At 41.8% G+C, this 23,998-nt stretch overlaps 1 protein-coding gene across 3 annotated transcripts in view; it reads right to left on the bottom strand.

The window, feature by feature from the left end:
* LOC106607602 (glutamate receptor ionotropic, delta-1) overlaps positions 1–23,998 on the bottom strand; it is a 480,220-nt gene that overhangs the window by 44,908 nt on the left and 411,314 nt on the right. For all 3 annotated transcript variants that reach the window (XM_014204697.2, XM_014204704.2, XM_014204701.2), the window contains 4 exons: positions 22,688–22,789; positions 18,784–18,981; positions 17,412–17,733; positions 4,388–4,526 (listed from right to left, as the gene is read on the bottom strand). In XM_014204697.2, coding sequence (XP_014060172.2) covers positions 4,388–4,526; positions 17,412–17,733; positions 18,784–18,981; positions 22,688–22,789 — 761 coding nt within the window. The remainder of the gene's footprint in view (positions 1–4,387; positions 4,527–17,411; positions 17,734–18,783; positions 18,982–22,687; positions 22,790–23,998) is intronic.

Here is a 23,998-nt window from a genome sequence, read left to right as displayed (position 1 = left end):
TACTAACTTCTTCTGAAGCTATATAAGCCCCAGTTCTGTTGCTCAGAAAGAGAGATGATTGCAGAGAGATATTTGTTGGGAGACCCAGAGATAATGGTTGAGAGTTATAGCATGTTGGTGGTTGCTAAGACATTTGGTATGTACTGTGTAGTTGTTGCTCAGAGAGAGCTTCTTTAATGTCCTGAGTTAATAGTTTTTTCTCAGTTTGTTGTGAAGACATTTGGAATATTCTGTTTCATTTGTTCCCAGGGGGGAAGGGGACGGCACCTAGGGAGTGCTTAGGCAAGAGGCCCGCAGGCATACATATACCCGTAGTAATTTATTGTCTATGCACACTAGGAAAGACCTGGGCGGACCATCCCCTGTATTTTGGTTAGTGCACCAGGTGGTGCTAGTTAGGTAAGTAGTGGGTAGGCAGGTAAGGTAGGAGAGGGGGCTTTGATATTTAGTTTCTTTGCTTTGGTTCCATCCAGCCCCTTTTCCCCAACTTACCGCGTGAAGGAATAAATTCCCAGTAAACGGTATTCTCTGCCTTTTTGTCATCCTTGCTCACACCTACACTTCCATACCTTTTTAACACCACGGAGAGTTAAGTTGAGGCAGGGTGTTGCGTTTCCTCTTTCTAGAGGCGTGCGTAACAGTATTTTTGTAAATTGATGTGCACATTCACCGGAAGTTTTGGTGGGAATACATTTTCTGAACATCACGCGCCAATGTAAAATGCTGTTTTTGGATATAAATATGAACTTTATCGAACTAAACATACATGTATTGTGTAACATAATGTCCTAGGAGTGTCATCTGATGAAGATCGTCAAAGTTATTGCTTCATTTAGCTGTATTTTGGGTTTTATTGACACATGTCCTTGCTTGGAAAATGGCTGTGTGATTATTTTTTTTTGTACTCTCCTAACATAATCTAATGTTTTTCTTTCGCTGTAGCCTTTTTGAAATCGGACAATGTGGTTACATCAAGGAGAGGTGTATCTTTAAAATGGTGTAAAATAGTTGTATGTTTGAGAAAGTTGAATTATGACATTTTGTTGTTTTGCCGCCCTGATATTTCACTGGCTGTGTCCCTAGCTCCCACGTAGCCCATAGAAGTTAACCTCTTGACGGTCGCCTAGGATAGGGGGCGCCACAGCGCATTTTGTAAAGAATTTGTGCCCATTTTAAATGGCCTACTACTCAAACTCAGAAGCTAGGATATGCATATAATTAATACTTGTGGATAGAAAACACCCTAAAGTTTATAAAACTGTTTGAATGGTGTCTGTGAGTATAACAGAACTCATATGGCAGTCAAAACCCCGAGACAGATCGAAAAAGGATGTGGAATTGCGAACTCAACTTCATCACGTTGCCTATTAATCACACCGTGAGCTATGGTTCATTGAGCACTTCCTATTGCTTCCAGTAGATGTCCCCAGTCTTTACAAAGTGGTTTGAGTCTCCTACTGTTAAAACTGAATGAATGAGACGCTGTTGAAATTGGTCACATGAGGAGGGCCATCACCATTATGACGCCGGCGGCCCTGGCTTCCCTCCCCTTTCGAAACGTTTTGAAAGACAATGCAATCATCCTCCTTGAATCTTATTGGCTCTCTTGTTGAAAAAGGCCCTGAAGATTTATGTTATACAACGTTTGACATGTTTGAACGAACCTAAATGGAAAAAAAATGCATTTTCTCAAAATAGCTGTCCCGCGGCCGACGGAGCATTTGGATCAGCCTTCAGACGCGCTAACAAGAACAAGCTCTTGGAACATAAAGGAGTAATTTTTTCGAACGAAAATACATTTGTTGTGGACCTGGGATTCCTGGAAGTGCTTTCTGATGAAGACAACCAAAGGTAAGGGATTATTGACAATAGTATACAAGACTAGATGTGATATGCGATTGTTCCAAGATGGCGCTGACCTGTAACGTTAGCCTATTTTTCAGAGTATCGCATCCCCTTTCATCGCAAAGTATGATTACCCAGTAAAGTTATTTTCAAATCTGGCATTACAGGTGCTTTCAAGAGATATTCATCTATAAATCTTAGAATGACAATATTACATTTTAAAAATGTTTTCGAATAGTAATTTAGTAAATTGTAGCGCTGTTTCATTGGATGCATTTGAGGGAAAATAGTTAGTCAACGTTACGCACCGATGTAAAATGCTGTTTTTATATATAAATATGAACTTTATTGAACAAAACATGCATGTATTGTATAACATAATGTCCTAGGAGTGTCATCTGATGAAGTTCATCAAAGGTTAGTGCTGCATTTAGCTGTGGTTTGGGTTTATGTAACATTTTATGCTAGCTTGAAAAATGGGTGTCTGATTATTTCTGGCTGGGTACTCTGCTGACATAATCTAATGTTTTGCTTTCGTTGTAAAGCCTTTTTTAAATCGGACAGTGTGGTTAGATTAACGAGAGTCTTGTCTTTAAAATGGTGTAAAATAGTCATATGTTTGAGAAATTGAAGTAATAGCATTTCTAAGGTATTTGAATATCGCGCCACGGGATTCCACTGGCTGTTGAGTAGGCGTCCCACATACCCTAGAGAGGTTAACCTGTCTGGGAACCTGGGATGTTTGAGTCCCACCCTAGTCAACAGCCAGTGGAATCGCGTTGTGCGAAATACAAATACCTCATAAATGCTATAACTTCAATTTCTCAAACATATAACTATTTTACACCATTTTATAGATACACCTCTCCTGAATCGAACCACGTTGTCCGATTTCAAAAAGGCTTTACAACAAAAGTAAAACATTAGATTATGTTAGGAGAGTACCCTGCCAAAAATAATCACACTGCCATTTTCAAAGCAACTAGCATGCATCACAAATACCCAAAACACAGCTAAATGCAGCACTAACCTTTGACAATCTTCATCAGATGACACTCCTAGGACATCATGTTACACAATACATGCATTATTTTGTTCGATAAAGTTCATATTTATATATAAAAACAGCATTTTACATCGGTGCGTAACGTTGACTATTTTCCCTCAAATGCATCCAATGAAACAGCGCTACAATTTACAAAATTACTATTCGAAAACATTGGTCAAATATAATGTTGTCATTCAAAGAATTATAGATTAACATCTCGTGAATGCAACCACATTGCCAGATTTAAAAATAACTTTACTGGGAAATCACACTTTGCAATAAACGAGGTGCTATGCTCAGAAAAATAGGCTAGGCGATACAGGTTAGCGCCATCTTGGAGTCATCTAAAATCAAATATACTATTGTAAATATTCACTTACCTTTGATTATCTTCATCAGAAGGCACTTCCAGGTATCCCAGGTCCACAACAAATGTAGTTTTGTTCGACAAAGTTAATAATTTATGTCCCAATAGCTCCTTCTTGTTAGCGCATTCCGAAGGCTACTCAAAATGTACGAGGCGCGCGGGACTTGTCGTCACGAATGTGCAAAAAATATATATTTACGTTCGTTCAAACATGTCAAACGTTGTATAACAAATTTTTAGGGCCTTTTTCAATCAGAGCTTCAATAATATTCAAGGCGGACGATTGCATTGTCTTACTAAACGTTTCGGAACGAGAGGGTACCCACGGGCGCCCGCATCATAGTAGTAATGGCCCTCCCTCTATGACCAACTTTCCAGGCCTCTCGTTCGGTCAGTTTTTACCGGAGAAGACTCAAACCACTTTGTAAAGACTGTTGACATCTAGTGGAAGCCTTAGGAAGTGCTAAATGAATCCTAACTCACGGTGTGTTTCATAGGCAAAGTGTTGAAGGTGATTCCACAAATCAGATTTCCACTTCCTGCATGGAATCTTCTCAGGTTTTGGCCTGCCATATGAGTTCTGTTATACTCACAGACACCATTCAAACAGTTTTAAAAACTTTAGAGTGTTTTCTATACAGATCTACTAATAATATGCATATTCTAGTTACTGGGCAGGAGTAGTAACCAGATTAAATCGGGTACGTTTTTTATCCGGCCGTGCAAATACTGCCCCCTAGCACCAACAGGATATTAACAAATAACATTTGGACAGAGGAGGGAAAACTTTTAAGGAGTGGGTTAGGAATTACAATTGTCTGTCATAGTGTGTGTGAATCACACATGGTCCATATTTATGAGTTGTATAAGAGAGACAACATGTCAACAGCCTGCCCAACTTGAGTTTATTGGTATGTCTAATTTTGCCTAAATGGGTGAAATCTAACCCACAAAGACAAATAACACCAGGAAATTGGCAGTGCGGGTCAATGCTGGAAAAAGTAAGACATACCAGTATTCTTGCCAGTTGAAGACACTTACCACCAGGAAATCACCACATCATTCAATGAGTCTTAAAGATAGAAGGAAACACTGTACAACAGGGTTGATAATTGTTGATAACGTACCGAACAGCGTTGTCCATGCGGGACACCGTGAGGTAGGCTGCCAGGTTGGCCGTGTAGGAGGAACACACAATGAGGGTGAAAAGCCACCAGCTGCCCATGACGATACGTAGAGCCACAGAACCCAGGATGGAGTCTCCCCCTAGAAACACAAGATAAGTTAGTATGTACTGTATGAAGTCTTGAACAATATTATGTGGATTTGATTCATTGTTTGTGATATCACAACTTATTGCACCATTACTCTGCTGGTTTTGTTTTAGCCTGGTGATCCTAATGATCTGGTTGATTTTTTTATAATGGAATTGTATTTTTCAGGACCTCAAAAAATTATTCTGCTCTCTCTCGCCTGTCTCCGTATCATAGCACTTCATCGTACTCTTTCTAACTGTCTCTATGTCAATTTCGGTCTTAATTTCGGTCTCTCTTTTTAACCCTCTTTCTACCAAATACTTTTCCTCTCATTCCCTCTCTAAATGCTCCTCCACATTCCCACTGTTTGCTCAGGCAGCTAGCTGGCTCTCTCTTCCTGTAGCAGAAGTCTAAGCACTCTGTCTCCATACATGGCCTAACTTCACAGAAAGTGGACGAGGAAATGTCAATGTAAATTATCATTTTGAAGAGTAAAGCCACAGAAATGTCATCTGAGAGATTCAGGCTGTGAGAAAAAAACAACATACATTTGTGTCCAAGTGTCACTATCAACGATGTACCCTTAGGACTTTTTCAAAAAAGAAAAAGAAGAAAACCGGAGTAATATCGTGTTCATGCGGCACTAATACCAAGGTCAAGAGGTTCTAGAAGATTTGTTTCAGAGAGGTGTTTGTGGAAAAATCTAAATGCCATAGGGTAATATAAATAAAATACAGTGTGTATATATATATATATATATATATATATATATATATACAATACCAGTCAAAAGTTTGGACACACCTACTCATTCCAGGGTTTTTATTAATTTGTTCTATTTTCTGCATTGTAGAATAATAGTGAAGACATCAAAACTATGAAATAACACATATGGAATCATGTAAAAAAAAAAAAGGCCACATCAACATCAAAATAAATGTTATATTGTCACGGCTGTTTGAAGGAGCGGACCAAAATGCAGCGTGTTCGTAGTTCCACATATTTATTAAACGTGAAACTAAATGCAATACATAAATACTTGAAATACAAAAACAACAAACCGTGACGCAGAGGACAACACACTACTCAAAAGATAATAACCCACAAACAACAATGAGAAAAACCCATACTTAAATATGATCTCTAATCAGAGGCAATGAGGATCAGCTGCCTCCAATTAGAGATCAACCTCAAACAATCCCAACATAGAAATAGACAAACTAGAACTTCAACATAGAAATAGAAAACATAGAACAATCCAAAACACCCCCTGTCACGCCCTGCCCTACTATACTATAGAAAATGACATCTTACTAGGGTCAGGACGTGACATATATTCTTCAAAGTAGCCACCCTTTGCCTTGATAACAGCTTTGCACACTCTGGCATTCTCTCAATCAGCTTCATGAGGTGGTCACCTGGAATGCATTTAATGCAATGGTATTAGGGTTGCAAAGGGTCGGAAACATTCCAGTAAATTTCCTGAATTTTTCAGGAAATTTTCAATGGGAAGTTAAGCCCGGGAATTTGGGTAATTTTGCTTAAATTCATCAACAAAGTTAGCTTATAACAGTGAACTTTTTTATGTGGGATACGCAAGGCAATTCAAGGTCTTGTGGCATATTTTGGTTAAACTATCCCGAATTCAATGGAATTGCAACTCTCTGCATGCACAATACATTCTTCCATCACATGTACAGCTGATTCTCAAGATCTTGCACACTAATGAGATGCTATTGAGCCCACACTACTACACTGTCTGAGCCAAGGACTCAATGCTTTCTGGTAAGGAGGTATCTGAAGAAGAAGATGGGGAAGAATACAACCCAGAGCACGATGCATCATCTTCAGATGAAGAAGAAATCCTGACATTTTTGTCAAAGAACAGCAAAATAACATGGTCCTTGTCACCATATGACAACCAGGGCAGGATGGCAGCACAAAATGTCATAAGGATGACCCCAGGGCCCACAAGACATGCAGTTGCCCATGCCTAGGACATTGCCTCAACATTCTACATGTTCATCACACCAGCCATCGAAAAAAATCATCCTGGAGATGACAAATTTGGAGGGTTTCCGTAAATATGGAGACAACTGGAAAAGGATGGATGAGATTAACCTGCGTGCCTACACAGGGCTGCTAATCTTAACGGTGTGTATAGGTCCCGAGGCGAGGCTACATGTAGTCTCTGGGATGCAGAGAGAGGAAGGGCGATTTTCAGTGTCACGATGCAACTGAAAGTCTTTCACACATTCTCAAGAATGCTACGATTTGATAACCGTGAGTCAAGACCTGCAAGACGCGTGAGAGACAAACTGGCAGCCATAAGAGAGGTCTGGGAGAAGTGGGTGGAGCGTCTGCCATACCTCTACAACCCTGGGCCTGAAGTAACAGTGGATGAGCAATTGGTTCCATTCAGAGGTACATTTTTATTTTCATATCTGTAATGTAAGTGATTTTCACTGTTCATTTTATGTGTTGCTGTAATATCATTGATTTATGTGATTTGTTTTCTGTGGCACTGATACTAATTACTGGTAGTAATCTCTTTTGTCAAAAGGTCGCTGTCCTTTCCGGCAGAATATGCCCGGCAAGCCAGCAAAGTACAGCATCAAGATATGGGTTGCCTGTGACGCACAATCCAGCTACGCCATTTCTTGGAGAGATTTCTGAATGTTCTTCGCCCAGCACACACCCCTCCAACCAGACATGCTTTATCTACTCATTTCCTGGATGCAGAGTTCAACAGAGTTCAAGTAATGGTCAAGCAAATCATAGAGAAAGCAGACTATATTGCAATCATCTCTGATGGGTAGTCGAATGTTCGTGGGCAAGGAATAATTAATAATTAGCAATCTACTTCACCAAGCAAAGTGAGAAGAATAAGAGCACCACATTGAAGCTGCCCAGCAACACCCATTGGGGTGATGTTGTCATCATGTTTGACAGTCTTCTGGAGGGGAAGGTGTCTCTCCAAGAAATGGCTGTATCACAGTCTGCCGATATGGACAGCCCCATCAAGAGGATCCTCCTGGATGATGTATTTTTGGGAGAGCGTGAAACTCCTGAAACCTAAAGCAGTAGCCATTTGCATGGATTGAGGGAGACAATGCCATCCTGTCTGATGTTCAGACTCTGCTTGCAGATGTAAGAGAAGAAATCCGTACTGCCATTCCCACTTCACTGTTGCTCCAAGCAGAGGAAACTACAGTTCTGAAATACATCAAAAAGCATGAAGACTTCTGCCTGAAGCCCATACATGCCTCAGCGTACGTTGGAGCCGAAGTATGCTGGCAAGAGTATGCTGTCTTGTGCAGAGATCAACAAGGCCTATGGTGTCATCACTACTGTGTCTGGCCACCTTGGCCTGGATGAGGGAAAGGTTCTTGGCAGTCTGGCAAAGTACACTTTCAAGCAAGGGCTTTGGGATGGAGATGCAATATTTTTTTTTATTTACCCTTTATTTAACCAGGTAGGCTAGTTGAGAACAAGTTCTCATTTACAACTGCGACCTGGCCAAGATAAAGTAAATCAGTGCGACACAAACAACAACACAGAGGTACACATGGAATAAACAGACGTACTACAGTCAATAACACAATATAAAAAAATTAAGTCAGTGTGTGCAATATACAGTGTGTGCCAATGGCGTGAGGAGGTAAGGCAATAAATAGGCCATAGTAGCAAGTAATTACAATTTAGCAAATTAACACTGGAGTGATAGATGTGCAGATGATGTGCAAGTAGAAATACTGGTGTGCAAAAGAGCAGAAAGTAAATAAAAACAACATGGGAATGAGGTAGGTAGATTGGATGGGCTATTTACAGATGGGCTGTGTACAGCTGCAGCGATCAGTTAGCTGCTCTAACAGCTGATGTTTAAAGTTAGTGAGGGAAATATACTGCTCAAAAAAATAAAGGGAACACTTAAACAACACATCCTAGATCTGAATGAAAGAAATAATCTTATTAAATACTTTTTTCTTTACATAGTTGAATGTGCAGACAACAAAATCACACAAAAATAATCAATGGAAATCCAATTTATCAACCCATGGAGGTCTGGATTTGGAGTCACACTCAAAATTAAAGTGGAAAACCACACTACAGGCTGATCCAACTTTGATGTAATGTCCTTAAAACAAGTCAAAATGAGGCTCAGTAGTGTGTGTGGCCTCCACGTGCCTGCATGACCTCCCTACGACGCCTGGGCATGCTCCTGATGAGGTGGCGGATGGTCTCCTGAGGGATCTTCTCCCAGACCTGGACTAAAGCATCCGCCAACTCCTGGACAGTCTGTGGTGCAACGTGGCGTTGGTGGATGGAGCGAGACATGATGTCCCAGATGTGCTCAATTGGATTCAGGTCTGGGGAACGGGTGGGCCAGTCCATAGCATCAATGCCTTCCTCTTGCAGGAACTGCTGACACACTCCAGCCACATGAGGTCTAGCATTGTCTTGCATTAGGAGGAACCCAGGGCCAACCACACCAGCATATGGTCTCACAAGGCGTCTGAGGATCTCATCTCGGTACCTAATGGCAGTCAGGCTACCTCTGGCTAGCACATGGAGGGCTGTGCGGCCCCCCAAAGAAATGCCACCCCACACCATGGCTGACCCACCGCCAAACCGGTCATGCTGGAGGATGTTGCAGGCAGCAGAACGTTCTCCATGGCGTCTCCAGACTCTGTCACGTATTCAGTGTGAACCTGCTTTCATCTGTGAAGAGCACAGGGCGCCAGTGGTGAATTTGCCAATCTTGGTGTTCTCTGGCAAATGCCAAACGTCCTGCACGGTGTTGGGCTGTAAGCTCAATCCCCACCTGTGGACGTCGGGCCCTCATACCACCCTCATGGAGTCTGTTTCTGACCGTTTGAGCAGACACATGCACATTTGTGGCCTGCTGGAGGTCATTTTTCAGGGCTCTGGCAGTGCTTCTCCTGCTCCTCCTTGCACAAAGGCGGAGGTAGCGGTCCTGCTGCTGGGTTGTTGCCCTTCTACGGCCTCCTCCACGTCTCCTGATGTACTGGCCTGTCTCCTGGTAGCGCCTCCATGCTCTGGACACTACGCTGACAGACACAGCAAACCTTCTTGCCACAGCTCGCATTGATGTGCCATCCTGGATGAGCTGCACTACCTGAGCCACTTGTGTGGGTTGTAGACTCCGTCTCATGCTACCACTAGAGTGAAAGCACCGCCAGCATTCAAAAGTGACCAAAACATCAGCCAGGAAGCATAGGAACTGAGAAGTGGTCTGTGGTCCCCACCTGCAGAACCACTCCTTTATTGGGGGTGTCTTGCTAATTGCCTATAATTTCCACCTGTTGTCTATTCCATTTGCACAACAGCATGTGAAATGTATTGTCAATCAGTGTTGCTTCCTAAGTGGACAGTTTGATTTCACAGAAGTGTGATTGACTTGGAGTTACATTGTGTTGTTTAAGTGTTCCCTTTATTTTTTTGAGCAGTGTATATGTCTCCAGCTTCAGCGATTTTTGCATTTAGTTCCAGTCATTGCCAGCAGAGAACTGTAAGGAAAGACAGCCAAAGGGGGTGCTGGCTTTGGGGATGACCAGTGAGATATACCTGCTGGAGCGCATGCTACGGGTGGGTGTTGTTATGGTGACCAGTGAGCTGAGATAAGGCGGAGCTTTACCTAGCAAAGACTTATAGATGACCTGGAGCCTGTGGGTCTGGCGACGAATATGTAGCGAGGGCCAGCCGATTAGTGTATACAAGTCGCAGTGGTGGGTGGTATATGGGGCTTTGGTGATAAAACAGATGGCGCTGTGATATACTGCATCCAGTTTGCTGACTAGAGTGTTGGAGGCAATTTTGTAAATGAAGTCGCCGAAGTCGAGGGTCGGTAGAATAGTCAGTTTTACTAGGGTATGTTTGGCGGCGTGAGTGAAGGAGGCTTTGTTGCGAAATAGAAAGCTGATTCTAGATTTAATTTTGTCAAGTCGTGCCACATATCTCATAAGCCACCTGGTGGAAGGGACTTTGTGGATCTGAGGCACTTTCCCCTGTTGCCTCCAAATCCCACCAACATCAGCCACCTCAGAGCGCAACTGGTCCTTGTTTGGGAACACACACACCAAAGCACGCAACAGGCTGACCAATACAAGGGTTGAAAAATTGGTGGCCATACGGGCAAATTTGAAGCTTTTTGACCCTGACAACGAGCCACCATTAACAAGGTTAGAAAGTGACAGTGAAGATGAGGCCTCAGAGTCTGACGTTCAAGAGGTGGACATTGTGGAGGTCCAGGGAAAAGGCATGGAAGCCTGAGAGGAAGACAACCAAATCTTTAGTTTCTAGACTATCATTTTCCAGATGTATGTTGAAATTTTTTTGGGGGAGACGCGATGGATCATTAGGGATCATTCAATATTCCCTTTTGCTGTTCAGTGAAATCATCCCATGTGAAGAGTCGACTCATTTCAAGTTCAATTCGTAACTAAATCGTATTTTTTTATTTCTATTGGAATGATTTAATCATTTGCAATTATGTCTACCTATGATAAGGTAACAGGTTTATGTTTCTGTCTCCATGTGATATGGTAAATATATCCAATGCAAATAACATCTACATTTAAATGGTATTCATATTAATTTGCATATATTTCCGTTAATTCCCATATATTCCCGTTATTTCCCATATATTCCCATGGAAAGTTTCCACCTCTGAATATTCCCCAAAATGTGCAACCCTAGGTGGTATACAGAACATAGCCCTATTTGGTCCACCGGCCGCAATGGATATTGTGAAAACAGTGTGAGGAGACAGAGGCACAGAAACTCGCATCAATACCTTTGTCAGATAACACTGTGAAACTAAGAATTCATGCTATAGCTAGCAATCAAGAGGAAACTGACTGAACAACTCAGAAACTCTCCAGTTTATGCTCTCCAACTGGACATTAGCTGTGAGGGTCAAGATTCCCATGCATTGACTTTTGTTCACTATGTCAGGGGATGCTATTCACAAGGACATATTGTTCTGTCTCACGTTACCCGGGCATGAAACGACACAGGGAATGTTCAGTGTGCTGCGTGGCTATATTGATGAAAAACAGATTCCATGGGATTGAATGGTGGGCTTTTGCACAGATGGGGCTCTATCTATGGTAACACCAAGAGCTACTGGAGGCAGAAGAGCTGAGCGCAGAACTCAAATACATTCTGCAGCAGGTATCTTCGATTGCCTGTTCTTAAACTATGTGGTGATATTGGATCAGAGCATGATAATGTTATATTTAAGCAATAAGGCACGCGGGGGTTTGGTATATGGCCAATAAACAATGGCTCAGGGCTGTTGTTACCCACGACACAACACGGAGTGCCTGGATACAGCCCTTAGCCGTGGTATATTGGCCATATACACAAACCCCCGAGGTGCCTTATTGGCGCCGACAGACATGGCAGCTCTGCTTCTAGGTCCTAAGCAACTTTGCAGTATTTCGTTTTTATGTGTGTTATTTCTTACATTATTAGCCCAGAACGTTTTATTTTTTTAGTTTTTTCATACAGCTGGAAATAACTTTTGGATATCAGAGCACCAGTAACTCACCAGCATTAAGACCAGGAATACGACTTTCCCGAACTGGATCCTTTGTTCGTACCCCCCAGGGCAATTGATTTTATCCCAGAGGCTGCTCCAAGACACCACCGGCGGAGAAGAGGTATACGGAGTGGAATTCTAGTCTGACTCAGGAGGCGAGCACACCATCTACCACTTCCGAATATACTACTTGCTAATGTTCAGTCTCTGGATAATAAAGTAGACAATCTTAGGGCGAGGATCTCCTTCCAGAGTGACATCTGGGACTGTAACATATTGTGTTTCACGGTATCATGGCTCTCTCCGGATATACTATCCCTGTCCATACAGCCAGCTGGGTTCTCAGTACATCATGCAGACAGGAATAAAGAACTCTCCGAGAAGGAGGGCGGTGGAGTATGTTTCTTGATTAACCACTCATGGTGTGACTGTGATAATGTACATAAACTCAAGTCATTTTGTTCGCCTGACCTAGAATACCTCACAATCAAATGCCGACTGTATTACTGTATATTTCCCCTCAAGCCGATACCACGACAACCTTCAAGGAACTACACTGGACTTCATGCAAACTGGAAACCACATATCCTGAGGCCGTTTTTATTGTAGCTGGGGATTTTAACAAAGACCTTAGCCCTCCCTTCGGCAAATCAGATCACGACTCCATTTTGCTCCTCCCTTCCTATTGGCAGAAACTCAAACAAGAAATACCTGTGCCAAGGTCTATTCAACGCTGGTCTGACGAATTGGAATCCATGCTTCAAGACTTTTTTGGGCACGAGGACTGGGATATGTTTTTGGTAGCCTCGGAGAGTAATATTGCTGTATACACGGACACGGTGACTGAGTTCATAAGGAAGTTTATATGGGATGTTGTTCCCACTGCATTTAACTATGGAAAGGTGACTGGGAATATGGTCAAATCCAAACATTGTAGTTATTCCCTCCATAAGGAAATCAAACAGGCAAAATGTCCATTATTTTATTTTTAGATTTGTGTGTATTGTTAGATATCATTAGATATTGTGAGGATCGACGCTGGAGATGAGAAGCAAGTCCAGGGAGAACATTGAATAAACAACGGACATGAAAAGCGTCTGGACAGGGAGAAAATAACGACATCAATGCTGTCACAAGGAACAAACTGAGGAGCAGACAAATAAAGAGGGGGTAATCAACAAAGTAATGGAGTCCAGGTGGGTCCAATGTTGCGCAGCTGCGTGTAATGATGGTGACATGTGTGCGTAATGAAGGGCAGCCTGGAGCCCTTGAGCGCCAGAGAGGGAAAGCGGGAGCAGGCATGACAGATCGAGCAAGGAACACCAGCATTTCGCTACACCCGCAATAACGTCTGCAAAATGTGTGCATGTGACCAATAAAATTTGATTGCTATTATAAACTGGTTACAAACGCTATTAGAACAGTAAAAATAAATGTTTTGTCATACCAGTGGTATACTGTCTAATATACCATGGCTTTCAGCCAATCATCATTCAGGGCTCAAACCACCCAGTTTATAATTCACACCGAGGCTTTGTGGTTATCGAGAGGGAGTGTTGGAAAGATCTTTGAAATTGAGAAAGGAACTGTTGTCATTTGCAATGGATGTAAATTAAACTGACTTGACTTTTTGTGTACTGAAAAGTAAATGTGTCTCCTTGTCTATGTAACAGACATTTGGGAAACTGAATGTACTGAATGCAAGCATGAAGTGGAAATACCAAAACATTCTACAGATGACCGAATCAGTGGATTCAGAGGAAATATTTCTTATTGGAGAGAAATCCGTTTGACTCTGATCCTGGCTCAGCCGACATGCCCGAGCATTAAAACTCATGGTACCCTTCGCCAGCTCATATCTGTGTGAAGCTGGATTCAGTGCTCTCGTCTATATTAAAACCAAATATCGATCCAGATTGGATGTGACAACAGACATGAGGAGCTCACTGTCGACCACGCCGCCTGACTTTGATACGCTCCGACGCGACACTCGTCAAGCACATGCATCTCACTAGTGGTGGTGAAATAAGAGACATTATGTCAGACTAATTTGCACTTGACTGTCATAGCCCCACATTAAAAGTATGTGATGTTGAGTTGAGAACACTATCAGAAATACTGTTAGAATGATTTGCAATTGACTGCCATAGCCCCAAATAAAAAAGTTAACATTAGCTGTTAATTACATACTTTTTTTTCACATGGTTGGGGTCGCAATAATTTTCAGATATCAAATTGGGGTCGTGGGCCCAAAGAATTTGGGAACCTCTGATGTACACCTTCTCACAATCATCCACAGTGGCAGTCATATTTACCAACACATTTACGTCATCCTCCAAAGACATGTGTAAAGGTCAAAAGTGAAAATGAAAAAAAGTCAGGATTCCTAAAATGTGGTGGGCGTTCTCATACCGTTCTCATACTATATGGGCTGGCCTCTTCTCATTTTCTGTCTATTTTCCTCTGAAGAAGCACGAATTGTGCGAAACGTCAGGAATTTTTTCTTCCTTAAAAAGGCTGCCTGGCAAAGTGCTAGATCAGTGGTCACCAACCTTTTGTTAGTCAAGATCACTTCGCAGTCAAAAAGCAAGCTGAGATCTACTGCTCAGATTTTTTTTTTTACATTGCCCTCACTCAAACAGTTTTGTACGAATGAGGGTTGGGCAGTAGGCCTAATACATTATCACAGCATATTGGCTATATGATTGGCCTGCCAATATTGTTAAGCAGACCATATTATATTTCAAAACGCGAGCTTTGATAACAAAATAGATCAGTTGGTTTAGCACTTGTGAGGCACTGTGGAGCATGAATTGAAATAATTCGCTTTTTTATTTTTCACTGGACTGATGGTACCTGCATCTGATGGTCAACGAGGTCAAATCACGACGTCAGTGATTTTCAGGTTGAAAAGTTGGAGATCTAGAAAGATGCCAGAGTTTCCTACTTGGAATTCCGAGTTGGATGACCGTTCAAAACAATTTTTCCCAACCGCCTCTCACGGGCCCTGCTCTCTCCCAGTGTTGCCAACTCAGCGACTTTGTCGCTATATTTAGCGAGTATTCAGACCTCTCTAGCGACACATTTTCAAAAAAGCGACTAACGACAAATCTAGTGATTTTTTTTTTGGTGTTATTGGAGACTGACGTGAAAGCACGTATTGTACTTACTCTTCTCAATGAGCAGCGGGTGCTGCCATGGGCCCCACCCCCGTCCCAAAGCACTCACAGGCTTTGGGACGGGGGTGGGACAGCAGTCCCTCCCAGCTGCAGTCAGAGCAGGAGATATTCACCCCTCCGTGTCCAGACTGCAAATGAATGGCGCATGCGGGAAGCCGCCGCTGGCTGATCCCGCCCCGGCTTACATTCAGGGTGGGATGTAAATGTAAAAAACAAAACTAAAAAACTAAAAGATTTTATTTTTTTATAAAATTTTAAACTAAGTAACTCCGCCAGAGTGTCTCTTTTGGGTCACTTTTGCCGGTCCCAAGCCCGGATAAAGGAGGAGGGTTGGAATTGTGACATAAAAAAAAACAAGAATCGACGGAAGAAAGTTCATTTGTAGTTCTAAACATATTTAGGGTGTTTTTTATTCACTTTTTGTCTCTCCCATGACGTTAATTCCTACAACGTCCATCACAATTATATGCACATGTCAAATTATGCAAATTAGGTGATGACGTCATTTAACGACTTCTAGCGACTTTTAGGACAGCCAATAGCTACTTTCCTTACTGAGGAGATGGCAACACTGCTCTCTCCTTCCTTTTCTCCGGTGAGACTGACCAGAGAGAGGGGACACCGTCTTTCACCGGATGGCGAAACTCAAGTCGCACCAAATCTGCCTCATGCACAAATTCATGTTGTTCCTATGACCAGAGAAAGTTAAATATTCCTTAATATTAAAATTGACACGACGAGCTTCTAATAATAATAAAACGCAGGGCTATCGATACTTGGCTACTCATTCATTGCAGCCTGAGCGGAAGTATGGAGAAGGCGATTTTTGTAAGAGTGTAGAATAAAAACAGTGACAGTGCTGAATATAAACTTAAACATGAACTCACTCATATAAACAGCAGCTCTTTGCTGTATTCATTGACAGTCTCTCTTAAAAGTTATTAAATCTTACGTAGGCTAGTAGCCTATTAAACTTGGCTGTGGCCAGGGTCATGGAAGCTCTGTAGCCACGTGATTTGAGCTATCCGAGTGGGCAGCGCAGTAGGTGCACTCGATTTAGTCACAGATTTGCCTGTCAGCCGGGTAGGCGGAGATTGTCTCACGGGAACACTTTGCGTACCCGGTGCGCAGGACTTTTGAATCAAGTGCACCTACCGGTAACAGCTCAACACGATTTTAAAAAAGGAGCGCAAACCTTGATCGTTCATTGGCTTTTCTACAGAAATATTTAGTGATCGACTAGGAATGTCTTGAAGATCGACCAGTCGGCGACCACTGTGCTCGACACTGTTGAGGGTTTAACAGTGGTTGCTGAAGTAGTCATTTATTCACAACTGAGATGGATCCGGACCAGACTCAAAAACCTGATATTCTTTGGGTCAAGGGAACTTTAAAACACTGTGCTACCTGTATGTGTGGCATTAATAGGGACAAAACAAAAGCCTTTTCTATTGTTTTATGTCTGGTTATACACTGACTCTTTCCATAAATGACCATGTGAATCCAGGTGAAAGCTACGATCCCTTATTGATGTCACTTGTTAAATCCACTTCAATCAGTGTAGGATGAAGGGGAGGAGACATGTTAAAGAAGGATTTTTAAATTTTCAAATCCATTAAAACATGGATTGTGTATGTGTGCCATTCAGAGGGTGAATGGGCAAGACAAAATATTGAAGTGCCTTTGAACGGGGTATGGTAGTAGGTGCCAGGCGCACCGGTTTGTGTCAAGAACTGCAAAGCTGGTGGGTTTGTCATGCTCAACAGTTTCCCGTGTGTGTCAAAAATGGTCCACAGCACAAAGGACATCCAGCCAACTTGACACAACTGTGGGAAGCATTAGAGTCAACATGGGCCATTATCCCTATGGAATGCTTTTGACACCTTGTAGAATCCATGTCCCGATGAATTGACGCTGTTCTGAGGGCAAAAGTTGTGGCTAATGTTTGGTAGTGTAAATCTGTCTATCCATCTAGCCATATAAGGATCTATCTATCTTTGTGTCATATTGCTGCCAACGGTCAAATGTCACTGTTTTGTTGTCAGTGATATTGTACCAAGTAAGCATTTTACTGCATATGAAGCGACTTTGATGCAAGATGCTGGTGTCCCCTCTTTCCTCTCTTGTGATGCCACAGTACCAAGCTCACCTTGCTGCACAAAAGCTCCATAGACAATCCAGATGGCGCTCTGGAGGGAGGTGGACACAGAGGTGGCCTGGTGTCCCCCTGGGGGACGGACCGACTGGACCCGCCTCAAGATGAAGATCATGACACCGACCACGGGGATGGCGGCTGCGATGCACGCCCAAACGGCCAGATCAAAGGGTGCCAGGAGAGAGAAGATATTGATCTTCTCCTCCGACTTCCTCATCAGAATCCCCACAGAGTAGTCCAAGTAGCGCTTGCTGAAGTCCACCACACTCTCCCTCTCTGGAGTTATAGTGATGGCTGATACTGCCAAGTCTGCTCGCTGTGGATGGATAGAGAGATAGATCAGTTACAGCCCTGAAAATACATTCAAGCTGTTGGTTCTGAGATAATACTCTGTTTGTTGATGTTTGCCATTTCATGGTTACAGAAAAAAAGTTAATAAACCTGTAAAATAGCTGTCTGTTGTGGCTTTTTCTTTCGCTCTTTCTATTGTTATATGGGCTTGAAACTATAGCGTCACGATTTTCCCCTCTGTTCTTGTTCTATTTCACACAGCAGACGGCCATGCAGACCTATAGAAGCCATACAGATTCCACATGCCAATTAACTCAATTATTTTATTGTAAAGCTTTATTGTAAAGGCTAATCTCACATGACAGATTTACAGTACATTGATCACATGTTGCTAGTATCTTTTTTTCTAATTTCACAGCAGTATCAACACTGGTTTTGGACACCTGCTGATAGAGTGAGACCCTATGACAGAAATCATGTCTGGATTGTTGGGATGAACACTATCTCAAGGCCATAATCAAAGATAAATTCTCCCTTCATGAAGTGATAATGTCCGCAAAGTATTGTTAGCGTGAAAGGCTGAAAAGTAGCTCACCTGGGCTGCATTCTCTGCAGCAAGTTCACTTACAGGAAATTACAGGGACTTACACATTGCACAACAGTCTTATTTCTACCTGTGATTCTCTACTCCATTGGGTGATATAATTGTCCCCTGACCACTCACTGCCCTACTGTTAGCATTGTTAGCCTGCTGAGTTGAAGTCCCTCCTGCACTGGTGACTGCTTTGTCTAGAGCAGCCTGATTGTCAGCCTGATGGCCAGACTGTAGTGGGGCCACTCTGATGCAAACATCATTGGCCTTAACAGATCTGCCACAATAGCGAGTCATCACACTGTGCAGTGACTATCTTTCCATGAAGACCAAAACTATAATGTACTCCACTGTGTCAAGGCTACAGTCAGCTACTCAGGGAGGAAAGAACTGCAGCAATTGGGAAAGACGATGTAAACAGCAAACTATCGATCAACCTCCAAAACAAACAGTACAAACTCCAGTTGTGGTGGACAGACTTACCTTACTGATGAGCTCTCCTATCATGCCGTTCCAGGAGCCGTTGAAGGTAGGGGTTCCATACTTTCCATCGGCCACCTGGTAAATCTCATACTTGAAGCCCAGGATCTTGCCCAGAGCATCCAGAACATCGATGGAGAAGCCTTTGTAGCGTTTAGGCTGCCCAAGAATGTTCTCAGCTACCATCACAAAGGGTTCCTCCTGTTGGATAACATATAGAACACAACATAATTTGGGTTTAGAAGTTCAACTTTACTTTGACTAAATGCCGTGGCTCAAAAACATACAGATATAGAGTATTCATGAAGGCAAAAGTTTAAACACTACTGTACATTTGACAAAGTGTTCGTGTGCATTAAATCACAGTCCCATCATTTGTCAGAATGCCAGCGTGGTTCATAAACGGGTCCAGTTCAACCGAAAAATTATTTTTTGTCATTCCGGACTTTTGGGTGACAACTTTATGAAGACCAGCTGCAAGTCAAACTTCATCTTCATAAAGTGTTTCCTGGGTGTCTGTTGACCTGTAACAGCCAGTGTTGTGGAGACGTGTGACACTTAATCAGGCAGAAATTACCATTCTAAATGTACTGAGGCAAACAATGGCTCTTCTTTATGGGAGAGTGTCAGGGATGAATTGAATGGGTGGAAAAGAGAGTTGAGGAGGAGAGCTGCTGGGGTGGATTGGAAAAACTACATGAATTAAACAGAGCTGCCAAGAGGAAGCCAAGCAGAACTTATGTGAATAAGAATGGGGCAGGTAAATCTTGTGTGAAGAGAGAGAGCAGAATGGTAGCGGACAAGCAGCAAAGGAGGAGCTGTATTGTATGGTTGCCCTTACAGGAAAAAAAAAAACATTATTTCACATGTGGAAAATCACATGTTAAACATTTTACATGTTTTTGGAACAATTCACATGTTCACATTTTCTTGTGTAGTAGTATGTTATCCAGCCTGGTCTCATAGACTAGACGTAAAGGTAAAGGTAAATCCGAGACACTCTAATTAGTATTAGATGTTAATGTACGTTTGGTATGGTTACATAAGACCGATTGTTACTTAAGGGTGGATCTGTGGATGTACAACGTGAACGTCTAGCAACCCAAAGTTTGCGAGTTCAAATCTCATCATGGACAACTTTTGCATTTTAGCTAATTAGAAACTTTTCAACTACTTACTACTTTTTAGCTACTTAACAACTACTTAGCATGTTAGTTGAACCTTCCCATAATCCTATCCCTAACCCTTTTAGCTAACAATTTCCTTAACCCTTTTAACCTAACTCCTAATCTTAACCCTATCCCCTAATCCTAACCAACATTTGTAACATATCATACATATTGTACATTTTCAAATTAGTAACATATTGTATGTTTCGCAAATTCCTAACATATACACTACCGGTCAAAAGTTTTAGAACACCTACTCAATCAAGCGTGTTTATTTTTACTATTGTCTACATTGTAGAATAATAGTGAAGACATCAAAACTATGAAATAACACATATGGAATCATGTAGTAACCAAAAAAGTGTTAAACAAGTCAAAACATATTTTATATTTGAGATTCTTCAAATAGCCACCCTTTGCCTTGATGACAGCTTTGCACACTCTTGGCATTCTCTCAACCAGCTTTAAAAAAATTAAAAATTAAAAAGGGAGGACCAAACCCTCCCCTAACCCGGACGGCGCTGTGCCAATTGTGTTCCGCCCTATGGGACTCCCGATCACTGACAGTTGTGATACAGCCCGGGATTGACGCCTCTAGTACTGCAATGCCTTAGACCACTGCGCCACTCAGGAGCTTCATGAGATAGTCATCTGGAATGCATTTCAATTAACAGGTGTGCCTTAAAAGTTATTTGTGGAATTTCTTTACTTCTTAAAGCCAATCAGTTGTGTTGTGACAAGGTTGGGGGTGGTATAAAGAAGATAGCCATATTTGGTAAAAGACCAAGTCCATATTATGGCAAGAACAGCTCAAATAAGCAAAGAGAAATGAGTCCATCATTACTTTAAGACACGAACGTCAGTCAATACGGAACATTTCAAGAACTTTGATAGTTTCTTCAAGTGCAGTCGTAAAAACCATCAAGCACTAAGGTGAAACTGGCTCTCATGAGGACCACCACAGGAATGGATGACCCAGAGTTACCTCAGAATTTGCAGCCCAAATAAATGCTTCACAGAGTTCAAGCAACAGACACATTAACTGTTTAGAGGAGACTGTGAATCAGGTTTTCATGGTCAAATTGCTGTAAAGAAACCACTATTCAATAAGAAGATACTTGTTTGGGCAAAGAAACACTAGCAACAGACATTGGAACGGTGGAAATTTGCCCTTTGGTCTGGAGTCCAATTTTTGGTTCCAACCGCCGTGTCATTGTGAGATGTGGTGTGGGTGAACCGATGATCTCTGCAGGTGTATTTCCCACCGTAAAGCATGGAGGAGGTGTTATGGTTTGGGGGTGCTTTGCTGGTGACACTGTCTGTGATTTATTTTGAATTCAAGGCACACTTAACCAGCATGGCTACCACAGCATTCTGCAGCGATACGCCATCCCATCTGGCTTGGGCTTAGTGGAACTATCATTTGTTTTTCAACAGGACAATGACCCAACACACCTCCAGGCTGTGTAAGGGATATTTGACCAAGAAGCTGAGTTATGAAGTGCTGCATCAGATGACCTGGCCTCCACAATCCCCCAACCAAATTGAGATGGTTTGGGATGAGTTGGACCGCAGAGTAAAGGAAAAGCAGCCAACAAGTGCTCAGCATATGTGGGAACTCCTTCAAGACTATTTGAAAAGCATTCCAAGTTGTCACACTGGTGTAAAGGATTTTGGAGAAAGGCGCAGGAATACACAATAGGGGTTTTTAATACACCCAAAACAAACACGTGTAGAAAAACACTGGGCTGTACCCAAACAAAAGAGCGAGGGTAAACCTCATTGAACGACACGATACCCGTAATGCACAATATAAAGCACGCAGCATAACAGCTGCATCAACACATAGGTACTCACACCACCAACGGACATGGGAACAATAAACAACAAAGATAGAGGGAACAGAGGGCACATATATAACATACTAATCAGGGGAAATGGAAACCAGGTGTGTGTAATCAGGCAAGACAGTCCAGGGTTGATGATAATGAATCCCGTTCAGTGAAGCCTAGAAAGCCGGTGACGTAGACTTCCTGAACTGGTGAACAGAATGAGCATCAGTACCAGGGGATCCGTGACACAGATGAAGCTGGTTGAGCGATTGCCAAGAGAGTGCGAAACAGTCAACAAAGAAAACGGTGGCCATTTGAAGAATCTCAAATATAAAATGTATTTTGATTTGTTCAACACTTATTTGGTTACTACATGATTCCATATGGGTTATTTAATACTTTTGATGTCTTCACTATTATTCTACAATGTAGAAAATAGTAATAATAAAGAAAAATCCTTGAATGAGTAGGTGTTCTAAAACTTTTGACCGGTAGTGTAATACAAAGTGTAATTCGTAACATATACAAAATGGGTGATGGACACCCACAAATTAAAACAAACCATATGAAAAGTAACATATACTGACTGGAGTCTCTCGTATTTACATAAAGAATAATATAAAATGCTCTGAGACCAAGTTGTGTTATCACAGGTTGCTTTACATGTTGTCACATGTTATCACATTAACTTGACATAAGATCATGTGATCACATTAAAACATTTGTATTTGGAACATGTGTTTTTTTCTGTAAGGGTGGAGTAGATCCACAGAGCCAGATGAAGAAGAAGAGCCAGATCTCACATTATGTTCTAATCCTACACAGGAAGTGACACGGTGACCAGACAAGAGTATAGCAGCATCAAGTGGCAAGTTGGTATAGTGTTGGTAGTGAGTAAGCACTTACTAGTAATGTTACCACCTTGACCGTCACTCCTTGCATGCCGTTCTCTATCCGACTCTCCTTTAGACTACCGTTCAGCCCACGAGTTGAGTCCCAAGTCGCCAACTGAGAGAGAGGATGGGAAAGTGAGAGTGTCTGCAATAAAATCAAACAATCTATTAATTTCAGTGAAAACTCAATGGGGTGTGTGATGACTAATCTAATCACCATAGTTGGCACACAAGACTCAATCACTTTTAAGAAATGCAGGGAACTGGCCATGCAAACAGGGTTGGGTAGGTTACTTTCTAAATGTAATCCATTACAGTTACTAGTTACCTGTCCAAAATTGTAATCAGTAACGTAACTTCCAAATTACCAAAACTCAGTAACGTGATCTGATTACATTCAGTTACTTTTAGATGACTTTCCCCTTAAGAGGTATTAGAAGAAGACAAAAATGTATGTTACCAATTGAACCACATCTAGTGCAAAATAAATCAATGTTAAAGTTTACATAGCTGGCCATATTTGGATGTTAGTTTTTACTTTATGGGTTGGTTATGTAGGTTCTTTCTAACCCATTGCTTTCTACTACAAATAATAATACGATTCAATTATATCTTTACATTAAAAACCAAAGTCTATCAGAATTCCAGTCATTCCAATAAATGTTATTCCCCTTGATTTTCAAGAATAGGACTTGGAAATATGGAAATATAGATTAGCCAAATTGTTTTACCTGAGCATGACCCCAAAACTAAGGACTTATTAGCCAGCCCTACTCTGTTTATGATTTTGTTGTCATGGAGGACTGATTGGGCTCATTGATTCAAGTTGAAAAATAAATGCTGCGCTCATGGAAAGGCATGCTTTGAGCACTACTGAAAAGTGCTATGCTAGTGCTATGCCATATGCTGCATTTGCTATAGGCCTATTGTTTACCTTTCGGTTGGTGACACTTTGATATGTTGTTAATTAATATGAAGCTGTTTAAAGGGCAAATCCACAGATGGAACAGAAACAATAACAAAACGATCGAATACACATCTATGGGTGCAAGGAATGACCATCCATGATATCAAAATTATTGTTTTAAGCATGTTATGAGGCTATACAGTGTTTGTTTACATTTACAATGTTTACAAACATTGGAGAGAAAAAAAAGCTTATATTTTGGGTTTTCATGTAGTGTGACAGTTGAACTAAGCTCATGAGGCATTTCTACCTTATATTCTTCAAGAATCAACGGATATATACAGTATCTCACAAAAGTGAGTACACCCCTCACATTTTTGTAAATATTTGAGTATATCTTTTCATGTGACAACACTG

This window comes from Salmo salar, chromosome ssa01 (assembly GCF_905237065.1).
Source record: "Salmo salar chromosome ssa01, Ssal_v3.1, whole genome shotgun sequence".
NCBI lineage: Eukaryota > Metazoa > Chordata > Actinopteri > Salmoniformes > Salmonidae > Salmo > Salmo salar.
The sequence above is the reverse complement of the archived record's forward strand: the minus strand, read 5'-3'. Positions and strand labels throughout refer to the sequence as shown.